This window comes from Lasioglossum baleicum, chromosome 5 (assembly GCF_051020765.1).
Source record: "Lasioglossum baleicum chromosome 5, iyLasBale1, whole genome shotgun sequence".
Taxonomy (NCBI): Eukaryota; Metazoa; Arthropoda; class Insecta; order Hymenoptera; family Halictidae; genus Lasioglossum; species Lasioglossum baleicum.
This window is the reverse complement of record NC_134933.1, coordinates 1,242,319-1,263,901: the sequence shown is the minus strand read 5'-3', so window position 1 is coordinate 1,263,901 and position 21,583 is coordinate 1,242,319. Positions and strand designations below refer to the sequence as shown.

The window sequence follows — 21,583 nt, the reverse complement described above, 5'->3', positions numbered from 1 at the left end:
CTGAACTTTAGTTTCCTGTTTCTTTTCTTTGTTAGTTGATTGATCAACAGCAGGTGGTTTATCAATTTCTTCCATTTTTATCGTTTCAGGTTGCTTAGCTTTTGGACAAGTCTCCGATTGTTTCTCAGCGTCAGGACTCTTCTTTTCACCTGAAGATGCTTCCTTAGCTGTTTTAACTTCTTCTTTCTTCTCTTCGTTGCCTAATATTTTGCTAGCAGGTGGTTCAGCAATTATTTTTTCCATTTTGACAGTTTGTGACTCAGGTTTCTTAGGTTTCTCAATATCTTTTTCTTTCGTTCCCTCTTTCACCAATTCCTTAGCAACTATACTCTTCCCAACACCATCTCCCACTTCAGTTACCCCAAACTCAGACTGCTCAACTCCCAAACTAACTTTCTCCTTCTTGCCATCGGAAGTCTTCACTTCCAGCACAGTCACCCTCTTCTCTTTAACCAACTCCTCCTTCTTTACAACACAAACCTCATCGACAACCTTCTCCAATTTCTTACCTTTAACCTGTTCAACATCCTCGGACCTAACTTCCTTCACCTCAACTTCGTCATCCGCTTTCACGTCAGAACCCTTACCCGGTTCTTGAGTAACAGGCTGACCTACCATCGCCATGCTCTCATTCAAATCTTGCACAGCCATCGGACCCTTCGTGTCTTTGATCAAACAAACCCCCTCGTCCTTCTCTAACAGTTTAGGGGACAAGGGTGTCCCGGACCGACCCCTCCTCCTATCCTGAACGCTACCAAACAGAACCGGCTGACCGTTCTCGTTTAGACTGTCAATGTAGACCGCGTAATCCGAGCCCGGCCTCTCGTCTAACGATGTTCGCGCGGCGACAGCAACGGCTGAATCATCTGATACCCTAGCATATCTGGTGGTTAGGCTTGCCTCGACTGTCTCGGGACGCAGGGTAATTAGTTCGGTGGATTTGGAGCCTACGATCTTGGGTAGGGGGATGCTCTCTAAGATCTCTACGGATTTCACGGATTTCACGTTGGGCGGTTTCACTTCGACTGATCCGGGCAGGTTGGTGGTCGTGATCACCATGGTTACCATCTTCTCGATGATCAACGCTTTGCCTGCGGCCGATGACTCCTCGGACTGCGAGTCCGAGTCGGAAACCGTCGGCTGACCTGTTTCCTTCTTCTTGTCGTCTTTGGGACCCTTGGCGGTGACCTCTTTCGCCTTTTTCTTCGACTCTGGAACTTTGATTACCTTCTCTTTGTCTTTGTCCGATGCCATGGACTCTGGAGCTTTGTCTTTGCCTGATGTCTTGGATTCTAGAGTTGTGTCTTTGTCTGATGCCTTGAACTCTGGAGCTTTGGCTACATCTAATGTCTTGGATTTTGGAGCTTTGTCTGTGTCTAATGCCTTGGACTCTGCAGCTTTATCTTTGTCCGATGCCTTGGACTCTGTAGATTTGTCTTTGTCTGATTTCTTAGATTCTGGAGCTTCTTCTCTCTGTTCTTTGTGTTTGTCCGATGCCTTGGATTCTGGAGCTTTGTCTATTTCTGATGCCTTGAACTTTGGAGCTTCGTTTCCCTTTTCCTTGCCTTTGTCTGGTGTCCTGGACTCTGGAGCTTTGTCTTTCTTGTCTTTATCTTTCTCCGACTCCTTAGACTCTGGACGTTTGTCCTTCTTTTCTGTAGATTTATCCGATGACAAATCTTTGGCTGGTTTTTTCGGAGTTTCCAAGGATTTCTTATCAACTGGCTTTTCCTCCGTCTTCTTTGATTCCAAGCTTGGGACGCTAGGTTGATCAGACTTTGCAGCTTTAGTTTTCTTCTTTGCAGAGTCCTTCTTCAACTCTACAGCTTTATCTGCAGACTCTGATCCTTGCTTCTCCGCTTCTTCAATAGGAGATTTCTCTTCTTTTTTAGACTCAGCTGGTATTTCTTGTACAATTTCTGGTTTGGGAATTGTCTGCGCTTTCTGTGGTTCAGTTTGTTTTTCTTGTACAATTTCTGTTTTAGGAGCTTGAGTTGTCTGTGCTATTGGTGATTCACGTGGTGTCTGTTCTAATTTAGCTTCTACTACGGAGATATCAGTCTTTTTACTGGTTTTAGTGGATACCTCACTTGATTTTTCACTAATTTCAATATCTTTACCATCCTGTTTCGTCTCAGCATTCCTATCAAGCTTGGGAGTACTCGGTTGACTCATTTTAGGCTCTTCTATGGACGCCACGATAGGCTCGATCTTCTCAGTTACCGTCCTTTCCTTCGACTTATTTGCTTTTTTCGATTTGGATCCAGAAGCCTCCTGTTTCTGAAGGTTCTCAGACTTCTCTGCTTCTACAGGCTTCCCTCTGCAGACATTCGCGTTAAACATGTCTTCTACATATGCTGCTACTGCTTCTAAACTAGCCAAGCTAACTTCTTTAGTTTTGCTCTCAACAGGTACAGTAGCTGTTTCTATTAGCTTTTCTTCAGAAATGAACTCTTGACTCGTTGACTCTGTTCTAAGTTGCAAGTCAGGTTTGCTTATTGCTTCACTAGCAATTTGTTCGGGTGTTTCTTCAATTTTAACTGAAGTGACTTTATTTTTCTCTGCTGAAACAGCTGTCTGTTCTTTTGGTTTCTCAGAGATAATTTTAGAAGGAGCAGGCTTCTCTTCTGAAATTATGTTACTTGTTTCTAATTTCATAGGAACTTTACTTTCATCGACAGTGTCGTGTTTCTCTTCCAATTTTGTACTCAATGCCAGTAGTTCGACCTTTTCAGTCTCTTTCTTATTCTCTACTACTGCTTCGACTATGTTCTTCTGTCTTTCTTTTTCTACCGTATTTATAGTAGCTTTTTTGTCTTTCTTCTTTGGAACTTGTGGTTTAGGTTCCGAACTTTCAGTCTTTGATTCTTCCTTAGCAGGTTTCTCATCAGGTTTCTCTATCTTTTCGACCTCTTTCTTAGAAATCTGTTTTGTTTCCGCCTGTTCCTTCTTAGACTTCTTTCCTTTGCCTTTGCCTTGCTTCTCCGGTTCAATTTTCTTTGTCTCCTGGGGAGATTCTTTCTTCAACTCAGCTTTCACCTCTTTCTTATCACTCAATTTCTTTTCTGAAGCTTCACCTTGTACTTTCTTCTCTTCACTCATCGTCTCTTCTTTCTTCACACCCTCAGTATCCAAAGTACTCGATCCTGAAACTCTCAGAGATTCTCTCGACAAAGTTTCAGTCATCGTAGATTCGATTACACGATCCAACTCGCTGATCACAGCTTCTTGCTCCTTCTCCATATCCGTTTTCGACTCTTTCTCCACTAGTAATTCCTCTTTCTCCTTTCTCAATGCTTCATTTGCTACTGTTTCTTTCACAGGTTTCTCATCTTTCACAGTTTGTGGCTTCTCCTTCTTCTCAGGCTTATTCTCTTTCTGTTTTGATTTCTCTTCCACTTTCACAGCTTCTGTCGCTACTTCTCCTTTCGCAGACTGATTTCTCTGCTTTTCTCCAACATGTATCGGCTGAGTCGATTTTTCAGGTATCTGATCTTTCGATTTCTCTTGTTCACTCGCTTGCTTCACCTTCTTATCCTTTCCCTTAGCATTCCCCTTCATCTTCGATTTATCTTGCTCCTTAGCCTTCATCGACCCAGTCTTGCTATCGTCTTTGCCTTTACTTTCAGTTTCAGCTTTGTCTTTCCCTTCCACTGAACCTTTACCCACTTTATCTTTCACTGCAACTTCCACTGTCCCCTTAACCTCAACAGTAACAGTCTCTGCAATTTTCAACTCTTCCACTTTCCCATTCTCCTCTTTCTGCGCTTCTTGCTTCACTGCATCATCGACACCAGACAATTTCTTATCACCCTCAACCTTCTCCTGTTTCACACTCTCCACAGGTGTATCTTTCACCGCAGCAGCCTCCTTCTTTTTCTTCTGCTTCTTCTTCGGCCCAGATTCCTTCCTCTCTTCTTTCATCTCCACTTTGGTCGCACTTGAGTCTATTTTCGTCGCAGACTTCTTCGACTCGATTTCTTTCAATCTCTCTTCCGTTTCTTCGACAACTTTAGACTCCTCTTTTTCTTCTTTCATTGCCTTCGGATCGTCCGGCATCTTAACCTCCTCTTTTTCCTTCTGAGTCACCACAGGCTCCGATGAGTCCTTCACCTTTGGTTCTATCTTCGATTTACCATGTTTCTTCTTTTCTCCAGCCTTTGTATTTTTCTTCTCACTTTCCTCTTTCACTTTCTCCGCGGTCACGGAGTCTTTCGGCTTAGCCTGGTCCTTGGATTTATCCCTCTGGCCTCGCTTCTGCTTGCCCATGTCCTCGATCTCCCTCAGAGCTTTCTCGATCTCATCGTCCACCCTTTCCGGCTTTTTCTTCTTCGCCTTTCGCTTCTTCTCCAGTTGGGCCTCGCCCTTCTGCAGATCTTCATTCTTTTCCACCTGCTCCACCTGCTTCTCCTTCTGAACGTCCTCATCTATCTTATCTCTTGCCTCTTTGCTACCCTCTTTGCTCCTCACAGGACTCTCAATCTTCTCCTCGACCTCTCTAGGAACCCACTTCTTCTTCTCAGCCACCTTCTGACTCTTCTCCTTCTGCTCTTTCTCCTTCTCACTCTTTCGACCCTTCTTCTCAACAGGCGGAGTCTCCTGCCTCTTCTTCCCCTCCTGCTGATTCCTCCTCGGCTCTCTCTTCCTGGTCGTGTCCCAGGCACTCTCCTCCTTCTTCTCCATCACCAACGAGGACTCTCTCACCTGCCTAGCCTCTCGAGGCGGCGTGGTCTCGTGAATCGACGAAGCCGGCGAGTTCACCGGCGACCTTGACCTCTCCTTCTGCTGTCTAACCACGAAACTAGTCATGGTAGGAGCTGGCGCAGCTACTGGTACCTTAGGACTAAGTCCCTGAGAAAGGATCTGAGCATAGGAGAACGCCTTGCTCTCAGTCTGCACTTTCTTTCCCTCTGAAATTTGAGCTACTTGGGGTAGTTGCACCTCGAGTTCCACCTGTTTCGCTTCTACATGTTTCACAGGCTCCACAGGTTTCACTGGCTGCTCCGCCGGTTTCACTGGCTCCGCAGGTTTCACAAACTCCACCTGCTCTACACTCTGAACTTGAGGAGGAAGCTGAGGTGGCCCCTGAACAACCCGAGGAACGTCCACGGTAGGCACTTGACTAGGAACGCACTTCTCTTCAGGATTCTGTAGGATCATCGGAGCGGTTCTTGCGGGGTTTTTGAATCTAGGCTGTTTGTGATGCTTCTGCAACTGACTTGGCTGATAGATCTCCGTCTCAGACAGGTAGCTAGGCTGAGCGACGTACTGTTCAGCCGGGAACGGCATCTGACTATCGTAATGAGGTAGAGCCACCTGCGGAGACGGTGCTGTAGGCATGTACACATAGGAACTTACTGGATAGGCGATCTGCGAGCCGATGAAGCCCACCAGCTCGGGCATAGGCGGATGAACGTAATTGTACACTTCAGGAACTTGTGCTCTAGCGTCGTAACTCTTCTCCACCAGACTATAGTCGTCCATAGGCTCGTCTGCCCAACTAAGTTGACTCTCAGGCATCTCTTCCGGTTTCATTGGAGCAGCAACCTCTTGCCTGTGATAGGTCTCCAGGTGACTGTGATCTTCAGGAGCCTGCTCCTGCTCTTCAACCCTGGGAATATTGATCTCTTTCTCATCTGGTTCCTCCTCGACATCTTTAGCAATCGAATACACAGGTTTCCTAGTCTCAACTGAAGGACTTCTCGAAGCACTAGCCCTTCCTCGTAGAATATCAGCATAAGTGGTAGACCCAGGTATCCAGATAGGGCTAGTAGACCTCCCTCGCCTCTCCTCCTCGGGGGCCAAAGTGTTCTGTAGGGCTAGAGGCTCTCTTCTACTCTCTCGAACAATCTTCTCCAAGGGTATTTGCTTGATTGGTTCAACATGTTCTTTTCTCGTTGTCGGTCTTCTAGTTGGAGGCCTCGGCCTGGCTTCCGCGGTGTCCATCTTGGACACGTGCTGGCGAGCTGGTCTAGGCTCCAGGTCCTTTTGTACTGGTTGCACTTTTGTCTCTTCCAAAGCCTCCGAGTCGGATTTTCTTGGCGGAGAGTCATTGTGGACTCTCTCCGCGATCGGTTTGTGGATGGTTGGCCTTAGCAGTTGGATCGCCAACGGCGAGGATGACTGACCCTCGTCCCGAGGGTTTCTGAAGGGACTTGAGCCCCTCGAGTTGGGACTCGTTCGGCCAGCTGCGATGTCCGCGTAGGACACCTGGCCAATCGGCCGGGTCTCAGCAGTGTTTTGGACATAGTACGGGTCCACGGTGTAAATCTGATCCGTGAGTGTCTTCGCGCGCTGCCTCCATTCGTCCATCCTTTGCTGCAGGCTCTGCGTTATCCGCCACGGAGGAACGGCCAAGGCACAACAATGGAATACACATATGTACGTCAATTTTCTAGGAGTCTCGTTTAGCTTTAATTGTTTGTATATTTTTGGTTTTGGTTTTGGTTGACTGATTGAGATTGGTTTCTTTCAAAGGGGGTCAAGGGAATAGTGCGCGCGGGATGTTTTCGGTTGACATGTGAATAGTTTGTTAGAGGATCATTATTAAAAAAAAAGGGTGTTGTCGGGGGATCTCGATGGTATATAGGGGGTAAGTGAATTAATCTCGAAGACTTTTAGTATGCGTGTATGCTAGATTAACGTTATGATCAGCAGTGGCTGGTGAAGAACAAAGAAACTGAACACCGTTCCCATTGTTTCTATTTCTTTCGTTTTTCTTGCGTTTTCCTTTCTTTCTTTTTGTTTGTTTGTTATCTCATTTGTGGTACGCAAGAGTTTATTGCTCTCATTGAAACGCTTAGACAATAGAGTTACACGACGTTTTTGATTGGCTCTCTATATTCGTTGATATAGAACATACTTAGAACAATTTGCTCGATATAGTATATTATACGATCATGTATATTATATGTATAAAGTTCGCTAAAAAAGATCCTGAGGTAAAAACTGTTTCCATCCGGGAGCGGGGATGACCTCGCGCTTCAAGTTCTCGAGATCGAAATCTTTAGGTTCTTCAATTTTGGATCCCGTTTTTGGGATCTAGGTTACTGGATCTTCAAACTTCTGGGTTACTAGGTCCTTGTGTTTTCAGATTCCAAAAATTCGAGGTACCTAGGTCTCTGCGTTCTTTAATTTTCAAGTTCACTAGGTCCCTAGATTTCTAGGTTTCTAAATCCCTAGGTTCCTACATCGATAGGTGCATAGGTCAGTAGGTTTGTAGGGCCTCAATGTCTATATCTCTAGTTCACTAAATTTCTGGGTACCTATATTTCACCTAGATTTTAGAATGCCTAGGTTTCTGAGTCCATGGACTTCTAGGCACCTAGACTTGTGGGTCCCTAAGTTTCTAGATTCCTAGATATTTGAATGTCTAGTTGTTCGAGGCCCTACATTTCGAAGTACTTAGGTCTCGAGATTCTAAGGTTGCTGGATCCTTAAGTCTCTAAATCCCTGGATACCTGGATGCCAAAGTACCTAGTACCTAGGTTGCTGGGCCCTGAAGTCTCTAAATCCCTAGATAACTGGATGCCCAAGTACCTAAGTTGCTGGGTCCTGAAGTCTCTAAATCCCTCGATACCTGGATGCCCAAGTACCTAGGTCTCTAGATTTTCAAATTCTTGGATTCTTAGGTTCTTAGATCCCGGAATAGCCGACATCTTGAGTCTTCAGAAGTCACTAGAGTTCCTAACCAAGAAGTTTGAGGTTCCAGTAGTCTCGCTCACGGTTCCAAAGCACTGTTATTCTCGTCCCGGATGGAATTACGCTGGAGAACGAATAAACGCGAGGATCGGACGACACTAGCTGTCAGAACGGAGTCGTTTCTCGATGGTTCCACAACTATAATTCCGGGTGGTTTCTACTGTCATGGATCCAACGGTTCTGGGTCGGGCGTGCCGCGTTGCGCAAGGATCTTCGACCTTTCTGTACGCGCCTGAATTTTGCTCTGCAACGACTTGATCTTCTCCCGGCAGAACTGATAGTCGCAAGTATACAAGACACGCCGAGCGAGCGAGCGAAACGATCGATCGATCAATCGAGAGACAGAGATTGGACGTCGCAATAGATCCCGAGAGGATCGAATCAGAACAAGAGAAAGTGAGAGAAAGTGAGAGACAGAGACAGAGATCCAAGAAACCAAGCGTGGAAACGAGAGAGAGAAAAATTGGAGCCGACGAGTAAGAAAACCAACGGTGGACACCAGAATTCGGACGACGAGACGACAAAGCGATCGGGATCGATGATCCATAGACAGAAACAGAAAGAAAGTGAACGAAAGATGGAGTGACGGAGCGGGTGGTGTAAAAGGGAGAATGGCGGATGAAGGGGTGCAGCAAACAAAATTTCTTAAAATCATATTATAGCCGATGGCGACGGGTTGACGGGCACACGATATAAGTGATTATCCAACAAAACACAAACGACAAACCAAAGAATAGACAGAAGAGAAGTGAGAAATAATAGAGAAAGAGGATTAAAGGTAGATCTATTGTATTGTATATGTATATGAGAGAATTCTCGAGCGGCGTTCCTCGACTTGTGCTCGCTGCGTTCCTTCACAAGTCTCGACGCGCGTGTTTGTGGAGGTCACTTGATTTTCTTGCGTATATCTTCCGTTTCCGCCGTCCGCGATATATTCTCGCGGTTTCCCGGACCCACGATTCATCGACTTTTCTCTCCGGTTTATCGGACCGATCTTGTTTTTACTTGTATGTATGTACTTCTTTTATTTAATGCGTGAGCTACTCGTGACGATCAGAACTCAACAAAGAAGCCTACGGTGATATACAGTATATCTGGTGTTAACGTGACAGAGACTCGAACTGTGTTGGTGGACGAGACAGTGCTATACTACATACTGACATTTTCGCGCCGGTGAGACATCGACTTCCGGTGTGCGACGGTGCCGCGGAAACGCGATCGTCGATCGCTCATCGTTCGCAACCTCGATCGCGACCGCGTCCCCCGCGTGATACACAATTACACAGTGAGAACGGCGAGATAGTAGAAACAGAACACATGAATTACACAAGATAAAGAAAATGAAAACAAGCAAAATCAAGTAATCCCCTCACGGTACAACAACACATCAAATATTATGGTTGGCCTGCAGAATCGGCTCGAAAATCCACGTGCAGCGAACCACAGTGATATTCTGACGGTTTTAAAAGGACGATCACTTCTTGAATATCAGATGATACGACTTGGATATTTTTCTAGAAGTTACAACAATTAGTTTACTAGAAGGAGTGAATAAAATTTTTAAAAAAATTGCAATCGGTTGGAATTACGGAGAAAATACTAGTAGTACAGTCATTTGGTTCGAAAAAAAGAGGTTACCTTGGAAAGTTTTCCGGGAGTTTTGAAAATAGGTATATAATAGCTCTTTCCGAATTTCAACTTTGCTTAATAGCAGTTTTTGACAATATATCCTTTCTGACTCATTTTACGATAAAAACATTTATATACAAAATTAAACTAGAGAAAATTTCCTACAATTTATGTACTAACAATTTTTTTTGTAAAATCAATAGTTTTGGAGTACGAGCGCCGCAAAGTGTACTTTAACATGCGCGCGCGTTCTGGCTAAAAAACTCATTTTATTTTACCACCTTGAGGTAGAGTAAGCGGCGCGTTTTTTTAATCGTGGTGTCCCCAGTAGGCCTAATTCACGTGCAATGCACAATTCTGAAATTTAGCGCAATCTTCTTCGCTTTGCTAAAAAAAAGTAAAAATCAAAAAAAAAATTTTTTTTAATTTTTAATTATGTAGCCCATCATATCAAACAACTTTTGTAGGAACTCTTTTTTATAAGGACAAAATCTTCCGAGATATCCTGCTCATCTCATTTCAATTGAATTATGTACATTTTGAAAATTTCTCCATGTTTAAAATGAGAAATTAACATTTTTTAAAATGTTTCCATGTGTAATTTAATTATTTATTTTGTCTTTACGCACAGTAAAATATTTTTCATAAATATACGAAAAACACGTGTTGGTGTAGATGAATAATAGTTTGCGGCGCTCGTACGCCAAAACTATTGATTTTACAAAAAAAATTGTTATCACATAAATTGTAGGAAATTTTCTCTAGTTTAATTTTGTATATAAATGTTTTTATCGTAAAATGAGTCGGAAAGGGGATATTGTCAAAAAAGTGCTACTAGGCGCCATTTTTCCAATATGGCGGCGCGAGCGGCAAAGATACGAGGTGGCAAAGTTGAAATTCGGAAAGAGCACATCGAAATCTATAAAATTACACATTTTCAAAACTCCCGGAAAACATTCCAGGTAAAACTACCAAATGACTGTACTATATGTAGAAGTTATTTGCAATTTTTTTATGGGGGTCTATATTGAAAATTTAAAAAAATCCATTTTGTAGATTTGTGTCAGTTATACATATCCTGAAGATTTCATCAAAATCGGTCAACGTTGCAATAAGCTACAAACTACAAACGTTTAAAGATGATGAAAATTGCAGATCTTTTCTCAGAAATAGATCTAAGGATTTTTGCATCTTTCAATACCTGTAGTTTTTCCGCATCTACCGGTTTAGATGAAAATTTCAGAATATGTATAATTGACACAGATTTGCAAAATGTATTTTTGAATTTTTCAATGTTGGCTCACATAAAAAAGTGGTAAACAACAACTTTTATTGTTTGTTTTGTATTGGGTTGGCAAATAAGTTCGTTCGGTTTTCTGGAGTGGAATAAATCACAAAAACCGAACGAACTTATTTGCCAACCCAATATAATAATCCCGACCAATTGCAAATTTTTCAAAATTTCTTTTGCACCTCATGTGGTAAACTAATTGCTCTAACTTCTCAAAAAATATATATCTTATCTTTAAAAAGTGATCATCCTTTTAAAGTGTCCGAGTATTACTGTGGTTCACTGTACACCTTGTTCATCTTGCAGATTCGAAACATGTGGGCAAAGGTTTGCTATACTTTATTGGCTTGCAAACGAAAGTCCATATTTGCAAGTCTCTTAGCTCCTTGTTTCGAGTATGGATGCACGATGTACGTAGATTCTCGATGATCGATTGTGCGCGACGGTTAAACTTCGAACAGAGAACAGAGAAAAAAGTAAACAATAGATAAGAAAAACTAAAATCTAAGAAAACGACAAGGACACGTGCGTGACAATGTGACACGGTCGAGATTATGTTCTCGTACGTTTTCAAGTCACAGAACAGAGTGAGAAAAGTTTAGTTAGGGCGTGATACCAACCAGTACCCCGTAAGAAATCTACCACCATGACGATAGCGCGGGTACCGAGCGATCGTTCGTTCGAGAAATCGAACGAATGATCGTTTTCCATCACGATTTTTTTACGACACCGTTCAAATCGAATGTTTTAATGTTTGCGAAGTTTGAGGAACCTCGGAAGAATTTAATGGAAGAAATCAAAGGCGAGAGAATGAGTGTAGCAGATAGAAGAAGGCTGAGTAGGGGATAGAAGAAGGCTAAGTGGTTAGAGATTGTTAATGAGCTCTATTTGTCGCGAGTAGGGTTAATCACCGATGGAAAATTAAAATGGCTGAAAAGCTCGTTAGTTCAAGAGCCTCTGAGGGAAGGGCTGCAGGATTAATATTATTAATTTCACCCTTTCGTGAGCAACTTCGACATTTTCTATACTTTTTCTAAGTAAATATATATTCAGAATAAACATTTTAGAGAGTGTAGTTTTACATTGATTGACATTTTGGTTGCTCACAGAAAGGTTGAAGAGTCAGTTCGGAGAGAACTAAATATGGAAACACCTTGACCTAAACTGTGACTGAAAAGAGCTTTTGTTTTTCGACCTCTGTCTCCCCTTTAATGACACTTCCAAGGTCATCAAAATGTTTCCAGTGACAGGGCGATGCTGTCGTTAGTATGTTACGTTTGTCTACTGGCTGCTACGGGTTTTATTTACTTAACGCTTTCTCGAGAATCGTTTCTCTTTCTTTTTCAGTAAATTTCAAAAACCATTATAATTAAGTAGTGGCTCTAATAGAACAAAACTAAATGTCCACTGAAACGTCTTGAATTTCTCAAAAAATGATAAAGTTGCACCAGTGATGGCGGCTGCATTAGTAATGAAGATAATTTCTGATTTTCCAACGAAGCAGCCAAAGATCGGATAATTAATTCGCCCCGTCTCGGTTAACGATTAATGGTGGCTCGGTCGACGGTTAATAGTTGATTGTTAGTCACGATTATCTAGTTGTGCAGGCACAAAGAAATTCGCGCGTGTAGAAGGGGATTAAGACCGGCGGCGAGCGCGGACGTACGCCCCTCGGAGAACCGGAAGAAGTGATCGTTTATTTACATAGAACGCGGTTAATTCAAAGACGAGTAATATATGTATATCCTGGTGGTGGTCTTCAGTTGGTATCGAGCAAATGCAAAAAATCAACTTGCTGCTTTTAGCGCACTTGTGCAGGTGATGAAAAGGTGGGACCAAGGCGAACCTACCTGTTGCTCCTGCAGCGCCTTCTCCTTGTCGGTGGAGAGGTACGTCGGGCTCAGCACTGTCCTCAGCTGCTGCTCCACCTGCATGATCTGCTGTCTCAGCTGCTGTATCTCCTGCAATTAGACACGTTGTCTCAGATCTGCATCCCTTCCACTGCCGGGACCATTGCCGATCCTCTTCCCAAATCAATTGTGTCAAATATCCTTGAATGTTTCGTTTTAATAAACAAACAAAATCTAGAAAATTCCTGTGTACAACATTGTCTAGTACCAAACCACATTTATCGTTTTACTTCACTTTTAAAGAGCTCTAACTCACGAGGAGACCTCGCGTATCGAGAACGCCGGATCGCAACATTCGCAACGAGTTTTTCCGTGGACATAACTTTGATTTCAACTTCAATTACCATTTCAACTTCGTATTAAATTTCCATTTCAACTCTTCTGTTCCAACTTCAATTATTCAATTTCGACCTCAAATTCAACTCTTCAATATTTCGAATTTCCATTTCAACTTCAATTTCAACTCTTCGACTTCAATTTCCATTTCAACTCTTCGACTTCAATTTCCATTTCAACTCTTCGATTTCGACTTCAACTCGTCAATTTCAACTTCAATTTTTATTATTTTTATAGTGATTTAATTGCAATTGTTATTTTTATTACACTGTTTATGTCAAGTCCACATGCGTCCTTCTGATAAAGCTAGGTTTAACTGTGATAAATTTGAAAAATTGAAGTTGAGATCGAAGAGTTGAAATTGAAAAACTGAAGTTGAAATGGAAATTGGAGTTGAAATTTGAAAAATTGAAATTGAAATGGAAATTGGAGTTGAAATTTCAAAAATTGAAGTTGAGATCGAAGAGTTGAAATTGAAAAATTGAAGTTGAAATTTAGGAGTTGAAATGGAAATTGGAGTTGAAATCGAAGAAATTGAAATAGAAATTAAAGATGAAATACAAATTGAAATTGACGAGTTGAAGTTGAAATCGAAGAATTTAAATAAAAATTGAAGTCGAAGTTGAAATTGAAGAGTTGAAGTTGAAATAGAAGAGTAGAAATTGAAGTTGGAATTGAAGTTGAAATTGGAAAATTGAAGTTGAAATTGACGAGTTGAAGTTGAAATCGAAGAGTTGAAATTGACGAGTTGAAGTTGAAATCGAAGAGTTGAAATAAAAATTGAAGTCGAAGTTGAAATGGTAGAGTTGAAGTTGAAATAGAAGAGCAGAAATTGATGTTGAAATCGAAATTTGAAAAATTGAGGAGTTGAAATTGAAAAATTGAAGAGTTGAAATTGAAAAATTGAAGAGTTGAAATTGAAAAATTGATGTTGAAATTGACGAGTCGAAGTTGAAATAGAAATTGAAGTCGAAGATGAAATTGAAAAATTGAAGTTGAATTCGAAGAAGTTGAAATGCAAATTCAAGTTGGAATTGAAGTTGAAATTGAAGAGTTGAAGTTGAAATACGAGAGTAAAAATTGAACTTGAAATTGATGTTGAAATCGAAATTTGGAAAATTGAAGTTGAAATTGAAATTTGAAAAATTGAAGAGCACGTAGAAAAATAAAATGGAAAGTGAAAAAAAATATATTTATAAAAAATGCCTACACGGGACACGAAACCCCGACCAATCTCGTGGTAGACATTTGCTCAAACCGCTCGGCCACCGACCGCTGTGACAAGAGGTTTTCACTCATGGAATATAACGTACATGCCGCAGTTCAAAATCGATTTTCTCGAATATGGGTTCGCGTTGGCGACTAAAACCAGTTGGATAGTTCATGAGGGTGCGTAAGTTATGTCCGCACAAAAATTCGTTGCGTTCCGGCGTTCTCTTTACGCCAGGTCTCCTCGTCAGCAACGAACATCATCCTAGCTTCAAAAAGATTTTTCCGAGGTTCAGAAGGATCGGCAATCGGTCCCGAAGGAATACAGTCCTCAGACCAGGACGACTGAACATCCCCGACTCTGTAACCAGTCTAAGCGTCCCCTAACCTGCTGATACTGATCGATTTGAGTCAAGCAAGCCTCCAAAGACGCGGCCTGTTCCTTGACGGTGCCGTGAAGGCTGTCCAACTCGGTCAGTAGTTCATCAACGGTCTCGCTGATGCGACTGTCTCCACCGATTCCAGATCGGAAGTGGACCTGCAGCTTCTCCATCGATATACTGATTTTCGTTTTCTGTATCGCGATGTCGCTGAGCATTTTCTCGCGTACACTGTGCTGATCCCTCAACGGTTTCTTTTTGCTCTGCGGCGACTCTAAGCTCTGTCTCGCCTTCTCGATCCACGATTTCACCTCCTTCATCTTTCGCTCGCATTGCTCCCATTCCTCGCTGGCCTCTTGCAGCAGAGCGTTCTAAAAACGGTACAAGATTCTCTGTCTGTCTGTGTGTGTGTATGTTACTTAAAACTGCTCGCGACCTAGTACGAAAAAATGAACACGAACCCTTTCTAACAGCTGACCCTCCACGTGCACCTTAGCTTCCTCAGCTTCCAACAGCTTTTCGGGCAAGTCGCCCACGCTGCAAACCTGACCGATACTCTCGAGCTCTTTACCCATCTCGCTCAGGTTCCTGTTTATCTGCTTGCAGCTCTTCACGGCTGTCTGTAACCCATCCCCACCGGAAAACATTTGTAACGTTATTGTAAGAGTTCTTTTCGAATTCGTTCAACTAGCTTTGGCCATCCCTTTCAGAGATACATAGTCCAGGGACTGGGCTAACTATTTTCATTGAGTTTGATAAAGGTAAGAAAGATAAATGATTAAAGCTTCACATACATCAAGTTCCAGCATTCGTCCATTTAAGGCACGTCTTGCAGAATCACAAGTGACCAACAAATAAATCCCAACTCTGGAATTCCATCATCTAACCAGTCTGTCTATTGAACTATCCCCTCCCTCATCAAAGTTAGACCCACAAACCCATCAATCCCAATCCTATGCTCATCAAAGGACCTCCAAAGCGTCCATCTCCTAACTCCTCGACATACCGAGTATTCGTGCAGCCTCTGCCTGGCTTGCACCAGCGTACTGAGCTTGAGTGGCTCAACTAGGAACTGTTTCTTCTCCTCGGTCCAGGCCTTGACAGCTTCGTAGAGCGTCAAGAACCTCTGCCAGGCGTCGATGGTGTCTGCGACGACTTGCTTCCTCTCGTCCAACCAGTTCCTGACCTGGTTCAGCTGCTCGGTGACATTATGGACGGTGCTGTCGATCAGCTGTTTCTCGGTGTCGTCCCTCGTATTCTCAGCAATAGTGCGTCCGTTTCTCGTTAATCGTTCGAGCTTGTCGGCGATCGTGCCCAGCTCATCCTGGACCTGTTTCAGCTGCTCCTTCAACGGTCCAGGCTCGATCGATCGGTCCTGAACCTTGAGTTCAGCCTGTCGTATCCACGCCTGAACCTCGTCCAGGTCGGTCAGATAATCTGATCTGACGGTTCGGGCCCGTTTCTGTTCCCTCTGCTTCTCCTCCATCACCTGGGCAGTCGCCTCTGCGCAGAGTTCTAATCCTGTCAGGTGTTGGGCAAGGTCGCTCGGCACGAGCTGCTGGCTAGCTTGGTACCGCGCCTTAGTGCTCCCCGAGAATTTCTTCGCGGTGTCGAGCAGATCTTCCACGATGGAACGGATCTCCTCCAAAGAGGATTCAGCCGCGTCCTGGTCCGGGCCGAACACGTGCAGCCCTGAGGCGCGATCACGCGCCTCGTTCAGACGCTTCCTCAGCTGCTCGATCTCACGCTCGGTGTCCTCGAACGACTCCAAGTCCTCGTCCGCCTTCCGGGATCGCTTCTGCAGGGAGTCGACGAGCCTGCAAGGACCGGAGTTCTCATTCGCGAAACCTTTCACACTCTCTTAGGATTACTCTATCTAAAGGACGAGGTCATCATTCCAACTAAATTCGTTCCACACAACCCCTATCATAAACACCCTCCATTAATCGTCCATCAAAAATAACAGCAGAAAATAGTATAAAATGAAATGAGCAATGAGAAGCTGGAATAAAAGAATAATATAAAAATAACGTAACAAAGAGAGTCTACCAAACCGACTCCCCAAGAAATACAACTCTAGTGAAGTGTAATAACTAGACAGTGCACATTGGGGTATTTGGCTGAAAAACGGGAATAAATTATTGTAGCTTTATTTATGGGATCAGGGTCATAAAAGAGTAGGTCGTTGGATTCCTCTTGACGCTAGCTATTACATTATGAAATAGAAAATGTATTTTAACGTTTAAAAAATCAAAAAATTTTTTTCCGACAAAAAATAATAATTTTGATTTTTTAAATGTTAAAGTACAATTTTTATTTCATAATCTTGTAGCTGGAGTCAAGACGAATTCAACGACCTACTTATTTATGACCCTGAGCCCATAAATATTTTATTCCCGTTTTACAGCGAAATACCCCACTGTGCAGCGGATCTTTATGCAAAATAACAATTTTCTACCTGAATTGCAACAAACTGGAGTGAAATAGACATTTATTTTTAATCGATTTCGAAAAAGGAGATCTTAATTCGATCTGTATGTGCCTTTTTTCCGCTTTTTTTTCGATGTATGTTCACCGATTACTCCGAGATGGATGGACCAATCAGGACGAAACCTTCTGCATTTTGTAGGGTATGTCTGCCGATTGGTCCCTTGGAAACAAATATTGCATTTCTTCATTCTTTGCGGCTTTTATTGCAAATGACCAATAAGACCGAGAAACCATCTCGTTCCACTAAAAAGTGTGAAATAAAAAAATTTTATAAAAAAAATTAAACCGACTTTGAAAAAACGCACTAAAAAAATGCACTAAAAAGTATGAAATAATTTCCATTTAATTTATGTGGATACACACGAACTTAAATACAATACAATCTTTTCGGAGGCGGCGCAAAATTGAAAATTTTGCAAATGACAGATGTTAACTTGGAGATCAGTAGATGGGAAGGGAAGATACATTAATATGTGAAAGCATGTAGAAGAGTTTAAGAATTTTCGTAATTTTTCCAGTGTCGAAAATTTTCAATTTTGCTCCGCCTCTGAAAAGATTTTATTGTATTTAAGTTCGTGTGTATTCACATAAATTAAATGGAAATAATTTCATACTTTTAGTGCCTTTTTTCAGTGCGATTTTTCTCTCTTGATATGGTCAATAGCTTGAAAACAATATAACAATATTTTTAAATTCTCCTAATTTTCGTTATAAATGCATAAAATCCGCTGACTACTAATAACAAGAACAAGTAAAGCTGAATAGAGCATGGACATCGTAATACAGTAAAATAAAATGAACAACGAGCCTAAAAATTGTTCCCGAAGAAGAACAAAGGGTTTAAGGACTAGAACAATGTTCTTGACATTGAACGAGGCATGAACCACCCCTTCGATCCCGAGAAACCTCTACGTTTCCACGAGTCGTCGATCAAGTCATCAAATATCACGCGAGCTCCGTCGAAACGGCGACAACCAGGAAACGACATAAGCGTTGTCGACTTACGACTTACGTGTCCTGCTCGCGTTCACGTGTGCGACTTTCTGAATTAGGTGTATTCCTGTGACTGGTGTTTACGGAATACCAACGTAGCCGTCAGCAAATCCGGTCACTACCTTACTAACGGGAAACGATTTGCCCCTTAGGCAGCATACTTGTGCACGTCGGCGAACGCGTAAAAATAGATTTCAGCATATTTCCTGTTCGAGTCTCGGGGTCTTTGCGATAACGCGTGCCAGCTCGCGATCATCGCTGCCGAACCGAGCTTAGGGCAAAGGTTCCTCTAGGAGGACGAGGATCAAAGAGAGGATTGAGAGAGTGCGCGCGCCTCAAGTGAAAGAAGAAAGAGAGAGAGAGAGAACACCGTTTCGGAATTGATCGGGCCTTAAGGAATTGTCCGAGGTGGAGACACGACGGATTTAGAATCGGAAATGCGTGTCGCTGGTTCGGCTTCGAAGCTGGCTTTGCTCCAGCCAGAGCGGAGGACGCCTCGGCTAAAAGTAGACAAGAGAGAGAGAAAGAGAGAAAGAGAGAGAGAGAGAGAGAGAGAGAGAGAGAGGAGAGAGAGAGAGAGAGAGAGAGTGTGTTCCTTGTAACCGTGCGCGAATGTTTCGAGAAGAACTTGTTCGAATTGGAATTACTTCTTTTGCCACGGTCCCGGCGCTATTTCGAGACGACCGCTTTCTCGGTTTTCGGGCCAGTGGAGACTCGAGAGTGCAATCAACTGATGGACTCGAATGATCGCCGATGTCCATCGACCTGGACATCGAAATCGAAATGTCAACTTTCCTGGAAATGGACAAGCTTCTACTTCGAGGAGAATCGATTGCAATCTTTTGCTGCTGTTCCGAGTTTCACTCCCTTTTTTAACCTTTACAAGACCGCCCCATTTTCCCCCTGAAAACTTCGATTTTCCTCAACTAATCCATCCAGCTGGCGGAAAACTAGGTTGCTCCATTTATAAAAAGGTTGAACAATTAACGTGTGTAATGTAATGTACCCAAAGGTTAAGGGTTTTCTCCCCTATTCGAGGGTCTTCGCGAGAGAATTTATTTTCGAATAGAAGAAAGATCAGATGATTTTAAATGAGTTTTCTTTTAAAATTGTTCGAAAAAAAAATTTATGTTTTTATTTTTATTTTGTAGAAAGATCTGCAGCCTATTGATGAGTTTAGAATCGTTAATGGAAAAGTTTGAGCTTCGAATTGCTGTTGCTGTTGCTGTTCTGAGTTTCATCCCTTTTTAAGGGTTTCGTTCCCCTCTTGATGATGTTCCAGAATTTTGAAAGAATGTTCGAATGGAAGTGAATTCAAATGAACAAATTTCAACACGATTTGGCCACTTTTTAATTCTCGAGGAAGCTGAGGATTCTGTTGAACTTGTCGTCGCACCAGTATTTTTTCCAATGAATGAAAACTTCGAGATTAATTGCAACGAATTTACTCGGTTTGAATTTTCTGCTTACTTTAATGCGAAGTGCATACAAAACATGTTCGTACGAATTTGTTTGAAATGGTAAAAATCTAGATGATTGTTTTCCTCTTCCTGCCTACTGCCTAAAATCGTCATAATGATTACAAAGGAACTATGTAATTAATTCGAAGTGCATACAAAACATGTTCGTACGAATTTGTTTGAAATGGTCAAAATCTAGATGATTGTTTTCCTGTTCCTGCCTACTGCCTAAAATTGTCATAATTTTAGAAAAATTAATTTTTACGAAGGAACTATGTAATTAATTCGATTGCCTGGTTTGTTGTCAAGCTTTCGCGCACATTGGCCTTCCACGCGAATCCGCAACAATGTCGCCAACAAGATTGTAGAATGTTTCGCCAGAATGTATTGCCAAGTGCAATCATACGGGTGACAACATCGATGACGCATTGAGCCACGAATAGTGTCGCAATAAACGACAATTTTTCGTCTGTCGTCGTGACAACACGTCGGTGCACCATGTTTTCGTAGTGTTTCTGGCTGGATAACGATTACGTCAGAGTTAAACATGCGCGAATGATTAGTCATATCAATTGTGTCTTGATCCAATATAGCAAGAAGAACATTTTGATACAACGAGTTACAAGTTTAGAACACATTCACGTTAAAATTCCAACTTCTCCCGAATGGAGAAGTTCTATTTTATTTCATATCTATTTCACTTCCATTTTATTCTCTCACTTTCGGAAATTCGCCCCCGGCGGGATTTTAATCGAGCTTGGACCATTCGATAGCCTACCCAAAAAGACCCCTCTCTGCCGAGTTTCAGACCTCTATCTCATCTGTAAGGGTAGTTATTGAGAAAAAACGAAAAACCAGTTTTTGGCCCATTTTCCCTATTTATTGACAATTAAAAATTCTGAAAAAAATCCGACACATTTCGGACACCAAGCCACATATTAGACATCATTTTCAGATTTTTCCGTTGCAATCTCTGCTTGTAAAAATTGAAAAACACGAAAAAAATCGAAAAAAATGCAGATTTCATATCGAAATCTAGAGACATTATCACAGATTTAATTTAGCAATAAGATATTACCGTAAGTATTATGCTCAATTTTTGTCAAATCCTTGAGAGTGGTGCGTCATTGTTGAAAAAAATAAAAACCACTTTTTTCAGCGTTTTTCCTAAGTTACACTTATCTTTTCTGAATGTTAAAGATATATTATGTAATATTAAACGTTCCTACGTTCTCAGAGGAACATCTTCCAGACTTTAAAACTTGCGTAGTACAAAAAATGAAATTAATACTATGTACGTATATCCAAATATTTCGAAGGTAAAAGTTAATCAGATGTTTTTTTCGATTCCTAACCATATAATTGTTGTCAAACCATTGTGAAAACATTTTTTAACTATGTTTAGACTAATTCAAAATAATTTTTTAGAAAAATATTCTTGGAGTATAATATAAAATACTATTTCTTTTACAAGCAGCGGTCAGCAGTCCTTATTCCACCTCCACCTTAACAAAAAAAAGGTCCGTAAATGACTAAAGGCCGAAAATACTCCAACAATATTTTTAGCTATCTTTGGAAATTATGGTAACAGATATAATTCATTCAAAAAATCCTTCCAATGATTGGAATTTGAAAAATTAGGCAGCGAGTCGAAAAAGTCGTTGCTTTAAAATTTGAAAATTTAATATAATTGTTCAGTTATGTTTGGAAACTATGGTAATAGAGATAATTCATTCAAAAAATCCTTTGCACAATTGCAACTTGGAAAATTGGGCTGCGTGTCAAAAAGCTTTCTTGGAAGTCATGGTATTTGCAAAGTATTTGTGGTTTCCATATCGAAAAATTTGGGAAACGAGGATAGCGAAAATGAAAATTGGAAGATGTTCTGACAAAGATAGTATCTCGTGACGAACTATGTAGGAAGCAGCGCGTTTCCAATGACTGGGGAAGCAACACGGTGTCAATGTCAAGTTTCGTACGCTCCACTGGTTTCTTTTTGTTTAACGGTAGTGCAATCGCCAGACCGGTGCAATAAATTCAAGACACGGCCGAGGTTTATGATACACATGCCACAGTGGGTCGTTTCCCGAGCTAATACGAATTAGGGGAAAGATTGAACAATGCGCGCGATGCTAGGTATTCTTATTACGCCAGCTCCGGGCGTGATGGTTTTTCAGATGGCCA

At 41.9% G+C, this 21,583-nt stretch overlaps 1 protein-coding gene across 1 annotated transcript in view; it reads right to left on the bottom strand.

Annotated features, from left to right (window-relative positions):
• Positions 1–6,695: 6,695 nt before the first annotated feature.
• Msp300 (Muscle-specific protein 300 kDa) overlaps positions 6,696–21,583 on the bottom strand; it is a 150,420-nt gene continuing 135,532 nt past the window's right edge. Inside the window, exons 35-39 of the mRNA XM_076424470.1 lie at positions 15,463–16,273; positions 14,918–15,076; positions 14,465–14,827; positions 12,472–12,582; positions 6,696–7,975 (exon numbers count right to left, since the gene is read on the bottom strand). Of these exons, the coding sequence (XP_076280585.1) occupies positions 7,865–7,975; positions 12,472–12,582; positions 14,465–14,827; positions 14,918–15,076; positions 15,463–16,273 (1,555 nt within the window). The 3' untranslated portion in view covers positions 6,696–7,864. The remainder of the gene's footprint in view (positions 7,976–12,471; positions 12,583–14,464; positions 14,828–14,917; positions 15,077–15,462; positions 16,274–21,583) is intronic.